Source organism: Lactuca virosa, chromosome 8 (assembly GCF_052849685.1).
Source record: "Lactuca virosa cultivar CGN04683 chromosome 8, Lactuca_virosa_CGN04683_v6, whole genome shotgun sequence".
Lineage (NCBI taxonomy): Eukaryota > Viridiplantae > Streptophyta > Magnoliopsida > Asterales > Asteraceae > Lactuca > Lactuca virosa.
In genome coordinates this window covers 165,894,550-165,915,871 of record NC_136433.1, presented here as the reverse complement: position 1 = coordinate 165,915,871, position 21,322 = coordinate 165,894,550, and the positions used below count along the sequence as shown (strand labels likewise).

Here is a 21,322-nt window from a genome sequence, read left to right as displayed (position 1 = left end):
TCCAAGACCTCATTTTTATGAATCCTCTCCACTAGAAACACTTAAAAGGACAGATATTATGCTATGGAGTTCAACAACTCATAAAGCTTCAAGCTTTGGGACCAAAAACCCTAAAAATGGACCATAATATGCTCAAATCAAAAAGGATGAGAAAGCTTTGAGCTTGATACCTTCAAATGATGTTCCAACCACAGAAAAGCTCAGATCCAATGCCTGGACTTCAACTTCATTCTCTTCCATGCTCCTTCTTCACTCCAAGGGTACCACAAGAACACTTAGAAGCTCACAAATGGACACTCAAGCTAGAGGAACGGATATTAGGGTTTTGAGAGGGTTGAAGGTTGGAAATGGTGGCCAGAAATGAGGCCATAATGTTCTTTAAATAGGGACACATCCCTTATTTAGGGTTTCCACTCTGTGCCTAGTACGCCCAGCTTACCCTCTGGTACGTCCAGCGTACTAGGTGGCTCCGCTTCAAAATCACGCACATGAGTACGCTAAGCGTACACACACATACGCCCCGCATACTTAGTTGCCACCTTTTCTCAATAAAGGACTAAACTTGCCAAAACTTCAAACTATCATAGCTCCTTCACTATAAGTCTGTTTCCAGTGAACCTTATACTCACGGAAAGGTAGCGAGAAGCCCTACGCTTATAGTAACTCGTCGCAGCCTCAAGGCTTCCTCATACGTGGGTTGCAGCCCACGAACGCTAAATCACAGACGATCCGAAACAGGATGTTACAATTCTACCCCACTTGAATTATATTTCGCCCTCGAAATCGCTCCTTATCATTACTCAGATCCCATCAATTAGAACGAGAAGCGCAACCGATTATTCTTAACATAACCAATCTCCCTCAAGACAACCGAACCCTCCAAATCGAAAAAGAACGAACCCTTCACTGTTGCAGAACCAACTCTGCCTCTCCAAAACTTGGAATCTGTAGTGGTGTGTCCCCCTGACTGACCACCCATTCGGTATATTCCCATGTCATTCGCTCATCGAATAACAGACTCGATAAAACATCTTCAACTCTGATTACTTGTCGCGACTGATGGAACAAGTCGTTAACCATAATTAGCTGCTGAACACTCCTGCCCGACACACCAGTCGACTCCGATCGAAACCTAAAGAAACGGGGTCATCTCACACCAATGACCAACCTCCGATAATGCTATCAGAACCCATCTGAAAAGTGAACCTCAATACTCGGTCCTCATCACTAAATGAAGACCTGCCAATCCACATGGGAATTGAAACTCTACTCTAGGTTCGAAACTCTACTCTAGGTCCGACCTCCCATTAGACAAAATCATTTCACTGCCGACCCCAGGATGATTCAGCCCCGACCTTAAACTCAACGTCCATGCCTGACCGAACTATCCACTGATAGCCGGAAACATAACTCCAACTGTCTCTCAATGCTCGACACCAAATCCGATTACAAGATCGACTCCCGACCCAACAATTGAATCTCCAAGGCTACCCTAGCCCATTCAGCAATAAGACTTCACAGAAATCCTATTCAACCGAGCTAACTCATCCAATCAGACTGAACTTCCACAATGACGTAGCTCGCTTTACCCCAAGCGATTTTTACACTCAATTTAAAATCGCACCCCACACACGACCTCAGTCGTTTACCACATGTTACCTCGCGCGCATCGTGGTTCTTCCCAAACCAATGAACAGGTTCACCCCAGTCTAAAACATCAAATGGGAAACACATCCCTCTCAGAATGTAATCCACCCGAAATCCCCACGTGCTCGTTCTCCACACATATAGAGCGAAACTCACCCAACAGAGTCTGGTCCGACACAGAGTTGGAACCACTCGTCCCAACCCAGTACTCAACTTATGACCCATGTTCCATGCATATACGCATGCATTACACCTCTATCCTTCTGACTTGAGACAACCCCTCTCTAACTCAAAACAGAACAGGTTTCGACCATTGCTGAGACCCCAGTCTTGCCTATGGTTCGGCCACCAGGTTCCCACAGACCCATTAACAAGGCTACCCAGGCCTAAGAGCCCCTCTGCGTCACCCCCTGATTAGTAAGGTTGTGGCTCTCCGCAGTTATACAACACTCTCTCACTGACTAACAAGTGCTACGACTCCCCGTAGTCCTATGACACTCTCTCATTGCCTCGAGAATGCTACGGATCCCCACAGTCTTATGCTATTCGCTATCTGAATCATGTATGTTACGGCTCCCCGTAATCATACAATACTCTCTCTCTGACTCATGTATGTTACGGCTCCCCGAAATCATACGATACTCCCTCTCTGACTCATGTATGTTACGGCTCCCTGTAATCATACGACTCTCTCTGAGTCATGTATATTACGGCTCCCCGTAATCATACGATACTCTCTCTCTGACTCATGTATGATACGACTCCCCGTAATCATACGATATTCTCTCTTACTCTCCATGGGCTCTCTCCACAGTCTCCCCTGACAGTCCTAAGTGATTACTCCCACTTGGATCTGTTCACTCTCTTATCACCCCACATTTTCATCCTCAAGTCGTCACCACACTGAGTCCACTAGCTCATGCTCCGTGGTCCAACCATAGATAGGTACACACACCCAACACAGATTAAGCGTCTCTACTCCTGACGACAATTGTCGCAACAAGACACTTTCTTCTGCTACTCGGTACTCCACTTGTCATCTCACAAACTCAAGTCTCAAAATAATCCCAAAAGTTTAGGGCGTCATACTTAGATACCCCGGTACACCATTACAGAATCTCACGATGTCGTGTCTCATCCACTGATCTTCCACTCACGACATCATACTCGGATACCACAATACACCCTCTCAGAATCTCAACATGTCTTGCCTCGACCACTGATCTTCCACTTTCACAACTCGCAACCTCGAAATACTCCAACTCACAACTTGAAATATGGAGGAATCATCAATGATTAAAAAACATGTTGACGACAATCTGAAATCCCATCCTCTAGTGCTCAAAACCCATGTGAGAATACTCATACCGACTCTGAAGTTGGGTGCCAAAAAATTGTTGCCCTTCCTGGAGTGCATATAACAACCCATACATCGAACTAGAAATTCTCAACAGTCGAAACTGGACCTCAACGACCCAACCGCTTCGAACTCAACTACTACAAACTCGAAGAGTTCCTAACCATAATAAGGTCTCTGACCAATGGATACTCGTTGTGGACACACTCATCCTTTCCTAAACACGTACCACATGTATCTTCTCGATCTGCACTTTTCCTCGTGCACCAATAACCCAAGTCTCATGTGTTCATGCCCCATATCTCCATAACCAGTGCCGATTCTCTCAATAGAATACCCAACTCTCCTCCACTCAGGGTTCGAACCTTCACCAACTGGCATACCAACAGTCTACTCCATAGGCTGTTTCACCAGATACATCACTCTTGACTCTTGGAATCGTACAACGTAACACTCGATGATCTTCCCGATAGAGACCAAGCAACTCCAAATATCTAGAATCTCGGATGAAATCCTCTGAACCCTCCCAACGTGACTGCCTCTAGTCATCCAAAGTCTCATACCGACACACCGCCGTATATCCCCACTGTCCTGAACTAATCACGACTCTTACTCTGGAAGTAATGCACTATCACACACCGCGTCTTCGATTCCTCAACCAATATTCCATTTCGGACATTATCATAGGAGCAAGAGACCTCACTCTTATAGTCGATACACATCGTAGACAACGAGGGCTACCGCCCCGCTATACTCCTCTTGATCACCAAAAACTTCTGCTAAAAAGTATGCCTGACTCGAATAAGGTATCTCCTTGTCCTCATCCATCTCGGTCACCACTAATGACTCTTTCATGGTATAAGAAATACCTCGCAGCAAACATACCACAATTACTCTGGTGAAAATATCGCAACTATTTGTGTAACCTCTCGAGGTGACCTCCAAACTCTGGAACTGGAAACTCATTATCTCGTTTACTCCATACGAGAAGCGGAAATAGTGTATGTCTCGTCACAGGATGTGACATCTCATCCATCAGTCGATCACTCAAACCAGACCACAATCCTCTTCCGCGTATCATCTCCACTTTTCCTTAAGTCATGCGACTCCAACTGGCATCCCACAAGTCAACTCATCGGGATCTAAACTCAACTCCCTCACAAGGTACACTCTATCGAAGCTCAATCGTCATGGCCCTCTGGCCCCACAGTTTACCGTATCCTTTCTCAGTCTGAACACCCCTCGTTGGATAACTGGTAAAGATGAAAATACACTCTACTACGAATCACGGTACTCGCACCATGTTATCTCCCCTTAACCTGCTATTTAGAACCTCTGGGATTCTCCCTGCTTCAAGTATGGGTCCTCTTCTTTCAGTAGTACGGGCCCATACTACCTGCCACATCTACCCATACTTTCCACACGGATAGCAACAAGTCCTAGGCTAAGGCATCACAAATCAGGCAACTCTAGCCCTAAAATATGACATACCTAGCCTATCCTCTAGCATACATCACTAATATCTTGATAATAACTCATAAAACAAATAAGTAAGGGTATTTTGGTAAAACACCATTCGTGCTCTGGCTGATTGTACACACTGCTCCAACCCGTTTTCTCTTAAAGCTCTTTCTCATTTTAGAAAAATCATTTCTTTTGAAAATTTTTCTCAAATCCTCAGTTTGAGTCCAGACACACCCGAAGGTACATCCGAATCCCTCAAACCAAGGCTATGATACCAACTTGTAACACTGTAAATTTTCAAACAAATTTTTTATTTTTAAAACACATAATTCTCATTATCACATTCCAAAACCACAAGTGTCAAATTGTCAAAACACAAATATAACAAATCGTCTGATAAAAATCCAGGATCCACAAAACATAAACTCCATCTCAAGTGTGTGTACAATCAAGCCGGCGCCTTCCAACGATCCTGAGAAGTACCTGATACACATATCACATAACACGGTAAGCATGAAGCTTAGTGAGTTCCCCAAAATACCACACATATCTCATTAGCCTATCATGGCTATACCTTCAAATGATGTTCCAACCATAGAAAAGCTCAGATCCAAAGCGTGGACTCCAACTCCATTCTCTTCCATGCTCCTTCTTCACTCCAAGGGTATCACAAGAACACTTAGAAGCTCACAAATGGACACTCAAGCTAGAGGAACGGATATTAGGGTTTTGAGCGGGTTGAAGGCTAGAAATGGTGGTCAGAAATGAGGTCGTCATGCTCTTTAAATAGGGAAACATCCCTCATTTAGGGTTTCCACTATGTGCCTAGTACGCCAAGCGTACTAGGTGGCTCCGCTTCAAAATCACGCACATGAGTACGCTAAGCGTACACACACGTACTCAACTGCCACCTTTTCTCAGTAAAGGACTAAACTTGCAAAAACTTCAAACTATCATAGCTCCTTCACTATAAGTCTGTTTCCAGTGAACCTAATACTTAGGGAAAGGTAGCGAGAAGCCCTACGCTTCTAGTAACTCGTCGCAGCCTCAAGGATTCCTCATGCCCGGGTTACAACCCACGAACCCTAAATCACAGACGATCCGAAACAGGATGTTACAATTCTATTTGAGTGTATTTTAATTTTATTTTTATCTCAAAATTTTCATTTGTCTTAAAACGCGAATTCAAAAGAAGAAGAGACTCAAGGAGACTGTGTCGGAATTTTCTGTGCAAGAAGAGATCTTGAAAGGAATTGACGGAATTACACTTCACACTACTTTCACAAGGAATTGAAGACACAAAACTGTACAAACTGTCAGTTAGGCAGTTTCTTTCTAAGAACTGTCGTATTTAAAGAATTGAAAGTTTGAAACTGTACAGATTGTCAAAATTGGTCTTGTCAGCTATCTTTACCTAAGAACTGTCGTGGCACCAGGGCGATACACTCCACTAGTCCCCATTATATGAGTTTTTTGATTTGTGTTTCCCTCATGTGCAATACTATATGTGTATACATATTGTTCGTCTATTATATGTATAATTGTCTTTTATTTGCTAAATGGTTATATTTTTTTTAGTTTTGGGACGTCCTTATAAAATGAAGGACATGTTTTTTAGAATGATGATTATTGATGGGGGTGTTTTTCTTTTAACTTTGATTGTGGGTTTATATACCAGTCACTTGAATTAAATGACATTTTTATCTTGGATTTGGTGTAAGAGAATTCTTATACATTTGTTTATATTTGGAGTTTAAATATTTGATATTATTGTTGAGTCTCTTTTCTTCATTTCATGCATTCATGTTAGGTAGAGTTGAGACTTTTATGGTCACCAAATAAGGGAAATATAGTAATAATGACTTGTGCTAGCTCATAATGAGTATGTAAATATGTGTGGTGTTTTGTGGTTATATGTGGTGTTTCTATGGTGAACTATGGAGAGATGTAGAGTTTTAGACTTAAAAGTCTTTATGGTGAGAAATTGGAGTTGATATTGGCTACCGTTGGGTTTTAGAAGCATTCTTTTATAACATGTTGGATGTGAAATGCTATTTATTGACATGTTTCCAAGATTAAAATTGCTTCTTCCCAAATTCGATGTCTTTTACTCTTATGAGTATTATTGATATATATGATATTTTTCGAATTGTTATTGTTGAGAAGTGCCTTATTACGTTACATATATTTTTCCACAATCCTTTATTTGTGAAGCTTATATGGACTTTGAGAATTATAACAATGCACTTTTACTTATGCTGTATTGTATCACCAACTTGAGTTTTAACGATGTTTTGTGATCTTGATAAGGTACGGGTTTTGTAAATTTGGGTATGATATAGTGTTCATTCATATCATATAATGTCTATGTCTGAGATTATACTCATTAGGTTCCTGCAACATCCCAAAAATACAGATAAAATTTTGTGTTTAACTTCATTCAAATCACACAACACTAATATCAAAATAGTCAAAAGAGTATCATAGTAACATGTTATCAAAGTACAAATTCCCAAAATTTTTAAATGCAGAAATCATAGTGTGACGAAGTGCGATCAGGCCGTGCCCTTTCCTTTCGAACTTGAAGTACATGAAACATAAACTGAAAGCTGTAAGCACAAATCTTAGTGAGTTCCCCCAAAATACCACATACTCAACAAACATACTGCCAAACATATCTGGGTGCTTTCCTACCCCTTCGGTCTATTTCAATCGGATACTATCAAGAATATTTGGGTGCTTGCAATCCCCTTCGGGTCTATTTAAACCGGACACGGTCAAGCATATATGGGTGTGTTAGATGCATTTTATATGCATCTTCTAGCATAATTTCCTACGTATTTCATTATAAAAAGCTAACTAATTCCCGATTATTCTTATGTATTTCGTGTTTCATGATAATTTTGAAGAATGCCCGTACTGCTCATGTTTGTTATGATTTTTCAGGACCATTTGGAGCACATGGATGATTGTGCAAGTTCGGGATGCATTTGTGGATGCTTAGGAGCTTAATTGGAGTCTAGACCAAGGAAGGATACCGGGAAATGATCAAGAACTACTTGGAAGGAGGAACGACGATCAAAAGAGCCAAAAGAAGTAACTTGCGATCGTATCTTCTATCCTTGCGATCGCAGGTTTGATCGCAGGTTGCCTTCGAGGTTTTGTTGAGCCAAAAAAATTCATCAGTTGAGAAAAAGAGAAACTTGCGATCCCAGGTTGGTCAATTTGCGTCGAAATAGCAACGTACTTCATTAAAAAATCCCGTGACGCATTTTTGGGTGATACATGCGATTGCAGGTATGCCCCTTGCGATCACAGGTACGGTGTTTTGACAGCTAGACGTATAAATACAGCCTGATACTCTTCCAGTAAAACTAATTGGTGATTCCTAGCGATTCAGAGGCGATTTTCATAGGTTTTCAAGTGAAGAACGCAGATCTAAAGGAGACGATTCAATTTTTATTCGTAGTTTAGTAAGATTTATCGTTTAGATTCTATTTCCACTGTTTGTAATCCGTTTTTAGCAATGTCCGGCTAAAAACTCATATTTCAGTTTCACAAGACGTAACCTTTTCGTATGATTAATCATTAGGCACTATGTTTGACTATGATTACTATTTAGTTTGAACAGTTATGTGTTAATTTGAATGTTTGATTTTGATTTCAGTTTCTGTTGGCCACTTAAATTGTTTGTGAATCATTCTAGTCATCTAATTGTTTAGACCCGTAATTTTCTAGATTAATTAGTAAAAAGTGACAACTATTCGATTAATTCTGAGTTTAGGGTTAACTCTAATATGAAATGATCAAACAAGTTTTAACGCCTCCGAGCTTATGAGAGGTATTGAACTTTACTGGGAATTACACTGTGTCTAATGCAACTTTTCTTTATTATTCATGAGCCTGCTTGGTTAATTTAGTAAAAAGTTAGATTTAATTCAGAGAACTTATTTTGATTAAATGGATTTTTGTAACAAAGGTCATTAGAGCTGGTTAATGAACTTTAGTACCAGTTTAAACAAGTGCATAGTCAATTATTGTGTTGAAGGTTAATTATATGATTAGGGGAGTCACCGCGAAACTGGAATTGCTTTCTCTTATTTGAATTTTCATCACTTTAAATTTAGTCATTCTCTTGTCATTTTCAATCTCTGTTAGTTTAATTTTCAAAAACAAAACCCCCCTTTTTTATGTTTATTGCATTCATCAAGAATCAGTTCACACCTTACGCAAAGAGGTGTAAACATTAGGACGTGTCCCTGAGGATTCGACCCTGCTTACCTGTACTACTTGTTAGTGCAATAAAGGAGTTTAACTTATACTTTTATTTGTTTAAATCGTGTACGACATCGGTTCTAACAAATTGGCGCCGTTGCCGGGGACACGGTAAAACACTAATAGTTTTATGCCAAGATCTTCACGTACAGGTAATCTGATTTTTGATCCAGAGATTAAGAAGACTGCTAGGAAGCTAAAGAAGGAAGCAAAACTTCGGAAGCAACAAACATGAACCTCAACCTCACCCATACCACAAGGCACTCCCTTGTGGAACGAACCTGAATACTCATTTCAACCTTTTCCGAAAGCATCGCCTACCTCACCCGTTAACAACCCGTTCAAAACATACTCATCATCATCTTCAGATAAACCCGAACTCACAGATTCTTCTGAAACTGAATCAGAATTCGTCATGAGCCAGAACGGAGATGAAGCTGAAAAAACTCTCTGTGAGTGGGCAACACAAGAGGTTACCCAGCAGCCCTTGTGTATCACCTTTCCTGAAGCTCAAAATTTTGAGCTCAAATCCGGTTTAATCCATCTGCTACCCCCATTTCGAGGCCTTGAGAATGAAGATCCTCATAAATTTCTCAAGGAATTCCATGTTGTCTGCTCTGGAATGAAACCCCATGGAGTTACTGAAGACCAGATCAAACTCAGGGCGTTTCCCTTCTCAGTTCAAGATGCAGCAAAGGAGTGGTTATATGACCTTCCATCTGGCTCAATAACAAGTTGGAATGAACTCGCCAAGCTCTTCCTAGAAAAATATTTTCCCGAGGCGAAAGTGTCGAATCTACGCAGAGAGATTTTGGGTATAAAGCAAGGCAAAAGAGAAGCTCTCCATACTTATTGGGAGCGATTCAAGAAGCTGTTAGTCCGATGCCCACAACATGACATTAGTGATTATCAGCTGTATCAGTGTTTCTGTGAAGGATTGATACCTATGGAGAGGCGACTTATAAATGCATCAAGTGGAGGGTCACTTTCAGACATGACACCAACAGAGATCAGGGCATTAATAGAGAAATTGGCCAATGAATCAAAACATTCAGCAACTGAGGAAGAGTGGTACCCAGACCATCCAAGAGGAGTTAAGGACATGAGCAACGCCCACCTGGAATCCCATATTTCAGAATTGACTAAAGCTCTCCTTTTGTTGACAAAAAAAGGTATTGAACCAAAGGTCAAACCTTGTGGGATCTGCTGCATAACCGGGCACCCAACTGATATGTGCCCAATACTTCAAGAAGATACGGAATCTGTGCAGGCTATGAGAGGATTTCAGCAAAGGCCATTTGATCAACATCGCAACAACCAAGCTTGGGGAGGGCCTCAAAATAACAATTTCCAGCCAAGACCTCAACAGAACTTTCAGCAAAGAAACCAATACCAAGCTCCACCGGGGTTCCATCAATCTTTTCAGCAGAATCAGCACCAAAGCAATTTTCAGCAACCACCTGTTCAGTCACAAGCTAGCAGTTCCAGCATGTCTTTGGAAGGCATAGTTAAAAGTCTTGCTACCAGTACCCAAGCTTTCCAGAATGAAACAAAGTCCAGTATCAAAAATCTGGAGCAGCAGGTATCACAACTCGCGAACTCCATGAGCAAACTAGAAGCACAAACCCAAGGAAAATTCCCGTCTCAGACTGAGAAGAACCCGAAGCACAATGCTTGTGCTGTCACCCTCACAAGTGGTAAAAACTACAAAGGACCAGATCAGAAAGAAGATGAGGAAGAAGAGATCGTGGTTGAGCAAGAATCTGAGGCAACTGAAGAGGTGCAGAAAAAGGATAGACCTGCTGAAGATGAAGTGAAAATTACCCCTCCTCCTTTTCCCTCAAGACTGAAAAACACGAAAAAAGAAAAGGAAGATAAAGAGATTACAGATTTCTTCAGAAAGGTTGAGGTAAATATTCCCCTCCTAGATGCAATTAAATAACTACCCCGATATGCTAAATTTTTAAAAGAGTTGTGTACTTCAAAAAGAAAATTAAAAGGCAATGAAACAGTCAAAGTAAGCGAGAACGTTTCAGCTGTTTTACAAAAAAGGTTACCCCCTAAGTGTAAGGATCCAGGAGTATTTACTGTTCCTTGCAAGTTGGGGAACCTTTCAGTTCCGCAAGCTATGTTGGACTTAGGAGCGTTAATAAATGTTTTGCCATACTCACTTTTTAAAACTATCGGGGTAGGGCCTTTAAAAAGAACAGGAGTTATCATTCAGTTAGCTGATCGTTCTCTGGTGCACCCAAAAGGTGTGCTGGAAGACGTTTTGGTTCAAGTGAATGAACTCATATTCCCAGCTGATTTCTATGTTTTAGATATGGGAGATGACGACTCACCAAACTCAGGTTCCATTCTTTTGGGGAGACTTTCAATGGAATTTGATGGTGAATTTATCAACTTCAATATCTATGATGCCATGCGTTACCCTGATGATGTTTCAACCCTTAATTTCATTGATGTAATTGAACCACTAACTGCAGATATTTTGTGATTGCTAACCGTGAGTCACTAGCATTAGTGCTCCACAGAAACTTGTCTATTAATGCAGCTCAGGTTATATCAGAAAATTATGTGGTTGATAGAGAAGTTCAAGAAATGGCAGCTCATATGGACCAGCAGAGAAAGTTGAGGTATGGTACCCAAACTCTAAAATTACCAATTTCTAACTCCAAGCTTTTCCCTTCTGTAGTGCAAGCCCCCATTTTGGAGCTGAAGACACTTCCAGAACATCTGAAATACGCATATCTTGGAGAAAAAGAAACATTACCAGTTATCATATCCAACAAGCTGTCAGAAAAATAAGAGTTAAAGCTGATCAGAATTTTGAAGGAGTATAAAAACGCAATTGGGTGGACTATTGCAGATATCAAAGGACTCAGCCCATCTCTATGCATGCACAAAATTTTGATGGAAGAAGATTATAAGTCATCACGAGAAGCCCAACGCAGATTAAACCCACCAATGATGGAGGTGGTTAAAAAAGAAGTTATGAAGTTACTGGATGCTGGGATGATATACCCAATTTCTGACAGCAAGTGGGTCAGCCCAGTTCAAGTTGTTACCAAGAAGGCTGGAGTGACAGTGGTAGAGAACAAAGAAGGAGAGCTGGTTCCAACTCGGGTTCAGAACGGATGGCGCGTTTGTATTGACTACAGAAAATTAAACGCAGCCACCCGGAAAGATCATTTTCCTCTCCCATTCATAGATCAGATGCTAGAGAGGCTTGCTGGAAAATCCCACTACTGCTGCTTAGATGGATTTTCAGGTTTCCATCAGATTCAAGTTGCTCCAGAAGACCAGGAGAAAACGACCTTCACCTGCCCTTTCGGGACATTCGCGTATAGGCGTATGCCATTTGGACTCTGCAACGCACCTGCCACCTTTCAAAGGTGTATGGTTAGTATATTTTCTGAGTATGTCGAAAATACCATAGAAGTCTTCATGGATGATTTTACCGTCTATGGAGACTCCTTTGATATTTGTTTGAAAAACCTCACAAAAATTTTACAAAGATGTATAGAAACAGACCTGGTCTTAAATTTTGAAAAATGTCACTTTATGGTTGACCAAGGTCTGATTCTAGGACATATTGTTTCAAAAAGAGGTTTGGAAGTCGATAAAGCAAAAAATAGATGTTATAAAGAGCTTACCCTACCCGAAGAATGTTCAGGAAGTGCGTTCCTTTCTTGGCCATGCAGGGTTTTACAGGAGATTTATAAAAGACTTTTCAAAGATATTAGTTCCCATGTGCCAGTTATTGCAAAAAGATGCTGAGTTCGACTTCAATGAAGATTGCAAGAAAGCTTTTGATGTGCTGAAAAATCTTCTTACTTCTGCCCCCATCATTCAGCCCCAGATTGGAGTTTACCATTCAAGATAATGTGTGATGCCAGTAACACTGCTGTTGGAGCTGTTCTAGGACAGAGAAAAGACCGGGTCCCCCACGTTATATATTATGCATCAAAGACTTTGGACAGCGCCCAAACAAACTACTCCACCACTGAAAAAGAGTTGCTGTCAATTGTTTTTGCATTGGAAAAATCCAGACAGTATTTGCTGGGCACAAAAGTCATAATCTTTTTAGATCACACAACCATTTGTTACCTTCTTGCAAAAAAAGACTCAAAGCCAAGGCTGATTAGATGGATTTTGCTGCTACAGGAGTTTGATATAGAGATCGGGGATAAAAGTGGTAGAGAAAATTTGGTAGCTGATCATTTGAGCCGGCTCACCCCACCTGAAGACCCGACACCGATCCGCGAAACATTTCCTGACGAGCATCTATTCGCTATTCAGAACCCTCCTTGGTTTGCTGATATTGTGAACTACTTGGTCTCCAGAGAACTTCCTTCAGATCTCACCCGAGCCCAGAAAGACAAAATAAAGAAGGAGGCGAAAAGATATGTTTGGGACGAGCCGTATCTATGGAAACACTGTGCTGATCAGGTGATTAGAAGATGTGTACCTCAAGATGAAGTCAAGTCAATCCTGAATTTCTGCCATTCAGAAGCTTGTGGAGGGCATTATGGTCCGCAACGAACCGCACGCAAGGTCTTGGACAACGGTCTTTATTGGCGTCATATTTTTCGTGACTCTTTTCTATTTTGCAAAACCTGTGAAAGATGTCAAATGACTGGGTCTTTGACATCTCGTAATCAGATGCCACTTACTCCAATCTTAATATGTGAAATCTTTGACGTTTGGGGTATAGATTTCATGGGTCCGTTTCCGCCTTCTTTCGGGTTTGTGTACATCTTACTTGCTGTGGATTACGTGTCCAAATGGGTCGAGGCAAAAGATACACGAACCGACGATGCCAAGGTTGTGGTTGATTTTGTCAGGACAAATATATTTGCTAGGTTTGGGACACCAAAATCCATTATTAGTGATCGGGGTACGCATTTATGCAACCGCACCCTCGAAGCTGTCCTCAAGAAATATGGTGTCACACATCGGGTATCCACAGCATATCACCCGCAAACCAATAGACAGGCTGAAGCTTCAAACAGACAGATCAAGGACATTATAGAGAAAACCATCAATCCGGTCAAGAAAGATTGGAGTATTCGTTTGGATGATGCGTTATGGGCTCACCGGACAGCATACAAGACTTCTATAGGTATGTCACCATATAGAATCGTTTTTGGCAAACCTTGTCGATTACCGGTTGAGTTAGAGCATCGAGCATATTGGGCTGTCAAGAATCTGAATATGAGCATGGATGAGGCTGGTAAGAAAAGAAGATTGGATATTCAAGAGTTAGAAGAAATCAGGAATGATGCTTACGAGAACGAGGCAATCTATAAGGAGAAGACGAAAGCGTTTCACGATAAGATGATCTCGCGAAAGTTATTTACTGCCGGTCAAAAGGTACTCTTATACCATTCTCGTTTCAAACTTATTTCTGGTAAATTGAGGTCTCGTTGGGTGGGGCCTTTTGTTGTTACTAACGTGTCTGATCATGATGCTATAGAAATTAAGAGTGAACAAACAGGAAAAATCTTTAAAGTGAATGGTCATCGTCTCAAACCATTTTACAAAGGGTTCCAAGTCACAAATGAAGAAGTGGGGGTAGTCGAGGTCCCAACATACCGCAACTAAGGGAACCAAGTAACAATGTCGAGCCAACGACAGTAAAAAACGGGCAGCTTACCGGGAGGCAACCCGAGCATTTGTTTTGATTTTAATTCTGCAACTTATTTTTAATTTTTGTGTGTTTTTAGCTTCTTAGGATGCTTCTTTTTAATTGAATCGTGTTTTTAAAAATAAAAAGGAACAAAGAGATTTTATAAAAAGTTAAAAAATAAGGTTTTGGTGGAACCTGCGACCGCGAGTCCAGTCTTTGCGATCGCAGGTTATGCAGATAGGGGTCGCAGCACGTCATCAAAGTTTTTGGAACAATTATTTTACGAGAATAGCAAACCTGCGATCGCAGGTTCTACCCTTGCGATCGCATGTATCAGTCTTAGAGGCTGGAACACTTTTGCACATTTTTTAAATCGATTCGAACATTATTTAGCAAACCTACGATCGCAGGTACTGTCCTTGCGATCGCAGGTATCAATTTTTTTCACTGGTTTCTTTTTAAACGGTAAAACAAGATGATCGAAACAATTTTCCTAAAACCTGCGATCGCAGGTATGCCCCTTGCGATCGTAGGTATCAACTTTCCTTCATTTTTGACCGTTACGAACATCGAGAAATGTGCCAACGACTATGTTTGAAGAACCTGCGATCGTAGATCCTCCCCTTGCGGTCGCAGGTATGTATTTCCTTATAAATAATGATCGCAGGCCTCATTTGTTACCACCACATTTCAAAAACACTCTCTGAAATCCTCTAATTTTCGAGTTCTTTCACCAAAAACACCCAAATCGCTCGTTTTTCGTCCAAATCAAGAAAAAAAGGTATCAATCTCTTCTATTTTACTCCTACAACATCTCTATGGTAACGAAATCATGTTTTCACGGTTGAAATTCTCCAAAAATCTCATTTTGTTCATTTTGAAATTTGAATTTTTGCGAGTTTCTTTTTCAGATCTACGGTCTGTTAGCCATTCGCAGGCCACAAAAAGTAGAAACGTTTGCCCACGACGCAATTCAGAAGAGATTCATCCGAACGGAATTTCAAAAATCAAAAAAAATTTCGGCACGAAAAATATACTGCTGCTCAGCGCACAGTCATGTATTTTCGTTCTGAAACTGAATTTCGGTTTTTGTTATATATTTGTGTGGTCGTTTGGGAGTAGTTAGAAATACTTATTTTCATATTATTTTTACCTGGAAATTGTGTCTACCTTGTCCCAATTCACCTTGAAAAATGCCCCCTCGACCATCTCGTTCACGCAGACAGGTTGACGCTCCAGAGTCGTCATACACAGTCCAGGTGGACAATGTCACTGTAGATTTAGGTTCGCAGGCCGCACTTGACTGTTACCAGCGGCTTCTTGACCGCGAGATTATGCCACAGGCCTGGGCCCCCAGCCGCACACTCATGCGGGAACTCCATATTTATGATGGTGTTCACGCTCTTTTTGCCAATATTGGCTGGGAGCGCCTGTTATCTGCGGATTTTGCCACTTGTCCTCTACTAAACCGAGAGTTTTTAGCTACGCTTAGTGCGGTAAATCATGAGGGAAACATAGCTTTTCGTATTTTTAGCACCCCTCACACTATTCACGTCGACCAGTTATGTACTTTCTTCTATACCCCTATCACCAGTTTATCCCAGCCCACCCCACTTTTGACGTACGCGAGTTTTGGTACTCCATTACCGGTTTGGAGTCTGATGACTCAACCTCCTCCGTACAGACCAGTATCGTGCACCCTGTTCTCAAAATTGCATTGAAAATTATATGCAATATCATTTATGCACAGATTGAGACTACGAAAGCCGGCAAAGCCGAGCTTTTTCTTTTGTGGTGCATAATCACCGGGTCGCACCGCCCGCATTTTGGTGATATTATCATCAAACGGTTCCATAGAGTTATAGCCCTTCGCACCCGCGGTGCAATTCGTTGTGGTGGTTTGATTTCTATCATTGCCCGTACCCTCGCGGTGCCATCTCATCCAGGGTCCGCCTTTTTCGCAGGTGATTCTTTCCGTTTGACCCTGCAGACCCTACGGGCTATGCACATGCTACGTGATGCCTCAGGTGGGTATGTTTGGATGTAGGGTCGCTCCCTTTATTTCAAGGTCACTGGACCTGATGTCATAGCTCTCGCTGACCCCATTAGCGAGACTGAGTGGGTGCTCCCTTCGAACATCCAATCACCCCCTCGCCCATGTAGGGCACAACATCTACAGACTGATCGACCATCTTCATCCACTCAGCACCCAGACTACGCAGACGCCACACCTATATCCTTTACCCACCCTGATCCTATGCAGACTGACTTTCAGGATCAGCCCCCACCACTCAGCCATCTCACCCTCACCCTAACTCTCCCTTCACTTACCAGCATTACCTTGACCTCCGTGGGGATATTGCTTCCCTTTAGCAGACGATGACTGGTCTTCGCCTCGACTATCAGCAGTATAGCACTCAGGTTACCGACTATCGTGACGGGCTCTTAGGTTTGCGCGATGATTTCGACGATTTCCGCGACCAGTTCTTCCGTCGCTATGCTCCCCCGTCCGAGTAGTCGTCTCCCACTCCTCCCTAAGCATTGAGGACAATGCTTACTTTTAAGCTTGGGGAGGGGATTTCCTATCTTTTTATAAAAAAGTTTTTATTTTGGTATTTAAAAAAAATTAGAAAAGTTTAAAAAATCTAAAAAGATTTTTCATTTATGTTTCTTTTAATTGTCATTTTATTTCTTCCTAGTTTTTTTTCTAAAATATTTTCATTTTGTTGCATTCTGCACTTGCATAATTTTTTTCCGTTCTTCATATTTTATTAAAAAAAAATTATTACGAGATGATGACGATCTTTGCATACGATAGCTCCATGAAGTGGGATATTGAGAATTGAAAATGAAAAAAATCTGAAGCAACTTGATTGTTATTGGAAGTGTAGAATCAGCTGTCATAACCAAGGGACCCAAGACACCGTGATTCGAGACCCCGGCCTTAGATAATAAAAAAATAGCATACTGAAACGTTTTTTGGGCGGTAATAACAGCTCTAGGATGATTTGCTTATTAATGTTTAAAAAGAATCTTTATCGGCAACTCTGAACCCACAAAACATGGCCCTATTTGTTGACACGCGTTACCCTCGCGGTAACAGAGAGCTTAAGTATCAGATCCACACAGTCAAAATAAAGAAAGGGTACAACGTTATATCTAGTACCGAAATCAAAGAATTTCAAGCACTCAATTGAAGAAACTTCAAGAAATTCCAAAAAAAAGAGAGAGATTGAAGAAATCAAGATCAAAACGAAGTCTAAATCAAAGCTCAATCAAGTTAGAAGCCGTTCCAAAGTTACATCTGGCGAATAAAGAACTGTGTGATATGATACTTGTGGCTCTCGGAAAAGTGAAAGCATAGAGCTCGGGCTCCTACGGGGGTTGGCCCTTGCTACTTCGGCGGAAGCTGATTTGGTCGTGCGGGTTCTTAAGGAAGCGTCGATTCTGATTCTTGGCCATCTAGTCTTAAGGACACGAGATCCGGACTATGTTATTTTCACTCATAAAGCTAATTAAGGTGCAAAGTTTAAATAAAACTAGAGTTGGATTATTGTGTTACATCGTTTTGTGGCCTTCCTTACCTTGGGAGTCTGTGATACATGAAAGATAGCAGGATGGTTGCTTTGGTGTTAGTGATTGGAGCCCAATATCGATGTAAAGTCTGATCGTAAAAGAAAATTTAAAATATAAAAAAAAGAGAAGCATGTTTCAATTTAGTTGTTCGTTTTTTTTTTTCATTTGCATACCATTTTAGTTCATTTTCTTTATCTTTGCATGCATGTTTTATGTTTAGCTTTGGTAGTTCTTATTATTTAAGTTTTTGTTTTAGTTAACGTGTGTCTAGGTTGTCCCGCTATTGCCTTTAGCCCCAATTCTGTTTCCAAAGTTATCATTTGCTTACTTGAGGGCAAGTAAGGTGTAAGCTTGGGGAGGTTTGTTAGATGCATTTTATATGCATCTTCTAGCATAATTTCCTACGTATTTCATTATAAAAAGCTAACTAATTCTCGATTATTCTTATGTATTTCATGTTTCATGATAATTTTGAAGAATGCCCGTACTGCTCACGTTTGTTATGATTTTTCAGGGTCATTTGGAGCACATGGATGATTGCGCAAGTTCGGGATGCGTTCGTGGATGCTTAGGAGCTTAATTGGAGTCTAGACCAAGGAAGGATACCGGGAAATGATCAAGAACTGCTTGGAAGGAGGAACGACGATCAAAAGAGCCAAAAGAAGTAACTTGCGATCGTATCTTCTATCCTTGCGATCGCAGGTTGCCTTCAAGGTTTTGCCGAGCCAAAAAAATTCATCAGTTGAGAAAAAGAGAAACTTGCGATCGCAGCTTGTGCCCTTGCGAATGCAGGTTGGTCAATTTGCGTAGAAATAGCAACGTACTTCATTAAAAAATCCCGTGACGCATTTTTGGGTGATACATGCGATTGCAGGTATGCCCCTTGCGATCGCAGGTACGGTGTTTTGACAGCTAGACGTATAAATACAGCCTGATACTCTTCCAGTAACCCTAACTGGCGATTCCTGGCGAGTCAGAGGCGATTTGCAGAGGTTTTCAGGTGAAGAACGCAGATCTAAAGGAGACGATTCGATTTTTATTCGTAGTTTAGTAAGATTTATCGTTTAGATTCTATTTCCACTGTTTGTAATCCGTTTTAGCAATGTCCCCCTAAAAACTCAGATTTCAGTTTCGCAAGACGTAACCTTTTCGTATGATTAATCATTAGGCACTATGTTTAACTATGATTACTGTTTAGTTTGATCAGTTCTGTGTTAATTTGAATGTTTGATTTTGATTTCAGTTTCTGTTGGCCACTTAAATTGTTTGTGAATCATTCTAGTCATCTAATTGTTTAGATCTGTAATTGTCTAGATTAATTAGTAAAAAGTGACAACTATTAGATTAATTCTGAGTTTAGGGTTAACTCTAATATGAAATGATCAAACAAGTTTTAACGCCTCCGAGCTTATGAGAGGTATTGAACTTTACTGGGAATTACACTGTGTCTAATGCAACTTTTCTTTATTAGTCATGAGCCTGCTTGGTTAATTTAGTAAAAAGTTAGATTTAATTCAGAGAACTTATTTTGATTAAATGGATTTTTGTAACAAAGGTCATTAGAGCTTGTTAATGAACTTTAGTACCAGTTTAAACAAGTGCATAGTCAATTATTGTGTTGAAGGTTAATTTGAATTTTCATCACCTTACGCAAGGAGGTGTAAACATTAGGACGTGTCCCTGAGGATTCGACCCTGCTTACCTGTACTACTTGTTAGTGCAATAAAGCAGTTTATCTTATACTTTTATTTGTTAAAATCGTGTACGACAGCGGTTCTAACAGGGTGCCTGTAATCCCCTTCGGTCTATTTCAACTGGATACCCTGTTTATTTCACCCCTACTACTACCACATAATATCATAGCAGGAACACAGAGTCATCAATGACAATTGTCACAAAGACAATCATAACACTACATCATAACTTGTAGACCGCCATTGGTGCCTTCGACCCACGGATACAGTGAAGGAAAACTCACCTCATAATGAAGTTATCAAATCACACTCAACAGATGACTCGTGGAATCCTCTCCCTATCGCACAAGCATAAAACCCTAATTATAAATTAGGGCACATACCAAGCAACATCCCGCTTCATACATGGCCACCAGTAATCAGGACAAAGATCTCTATACATCTTCATCGCCTTGGGGTGAATGGAGAATCTCGATTTGTGTGCTTGTTCCATCAGAACTTCACGCACACCTCCCTAATAAGGAACCCACACTCTCCGATGGAGAGTCAATAAACCTCGGCTATCATAATCGAAGGAAGCCACCTGACCCACAATGCGCTCGCTCTTCTGGTGCTCTTATTTCATAGCATCGACCTAAGCCTCTCCAATCTGCTCCTAGAGTGGGGTAATCACTGTCATCCTCAAACAGATATCCCTGATCGGAATCGAGACTACCTTGCGGCTGAGAGCATCAAACACTACATTGGCCTTCACCGGATGGTAGAGGATTTCACAATCATAATCCTTCACCACATCCAACAACTGAAGCTGCCTCATATTCAAATTCGACTGATCCATCAAGTACCTCAGCTCTTGTGATCCGTGTAAATAGTACAGCAGACCCCTTAGAGGCAATGTCACAAAATTTTGAGGGCGAAAACCACAACCCCCAGCTCCAAATCATGTGTGGGGTAATTCGTCTAATGGGGCTTCAGCTGCCTCGAAACATAAGCAATAACACGACCACTGTGCATCAACATCGCGCAAAGTCCCATGATAGACGCGTCACAATAAACCACAAATCCTCAACAACCTCTGGCAGGGTCAGAATCGGTGCCTCGCATAATCTCTGTCTCAGGGTCTCAAACGTTGCCTGCTGCTCAGGCCCCCAACGAAAAGTAGCAGTCTTCTTCGTCAGTCGTGTCATGGGAACCGTTATCTTGGAGAAATCCTGAATGAATCTCCGGTAATAACCTGCCAACCCAAGGAAACTTCGATTCTCAGATGGAGACATCGGAACCTCTCACCTCATCACAACCTCAACCTTGTCCGGATCGACCAGAATACCATTCTGGTTGACAAGGTGCCCATGAGACTCCAACTCGCGCAACCAGAACTCATACTAGGAGAACTTCGCATATGGCCTCTCCCACCTTAGGTTCTCCAACACCTCCATTAAGTTCTTTTCATGCAGCTCATGGGTCTTGCAATAGACCAGGATGTTATCGATGAATACAATCACAGACCGATCCGACATCGGTTGGCACACGCCGTTGATGAGGTCCATGAACGCGGATGGAGAATTGGTGAGCCCGAAGGGAATCACCATGAACTCGTAATGACCATAACAAGTTCGGAAGGCCATCTTCTGCACATCTCAGTCTCTGACCCTCATCTAATGATAACCCGGACGAAGA

General features: G+C 41.4%; 1 protein-coding gene across 1 annotated transcript; it reads left to right on the top strand.

Moving 5' to 3' along the window:
• Positions 1-9,158: 9,158 nt before the first annotated feature.
• On the top strand, positions 9,159-10,685 carry LOC145131038 (uncharacterized). Its single transcript, XM_079065772.1, has one exon. It carries the CDS (start codon positions 9,159-9,161, stop codon positions 10,683-10,685), a length of 1,527 nt encoding a protein of 508 aa, XP_078921898.1.
• Positions 10,686-21,322: the final 10,637 nt, after the last annotated feature.

Coding starts and splice junctions, on each gene's coding strand:
- LOC145131038 (XM_079065772.1), top strand. CDS start 9,159: ATGAGCCAGAACGGAGATGAAGCTGAAAAAACTCTCTGTGAGTGGGCA.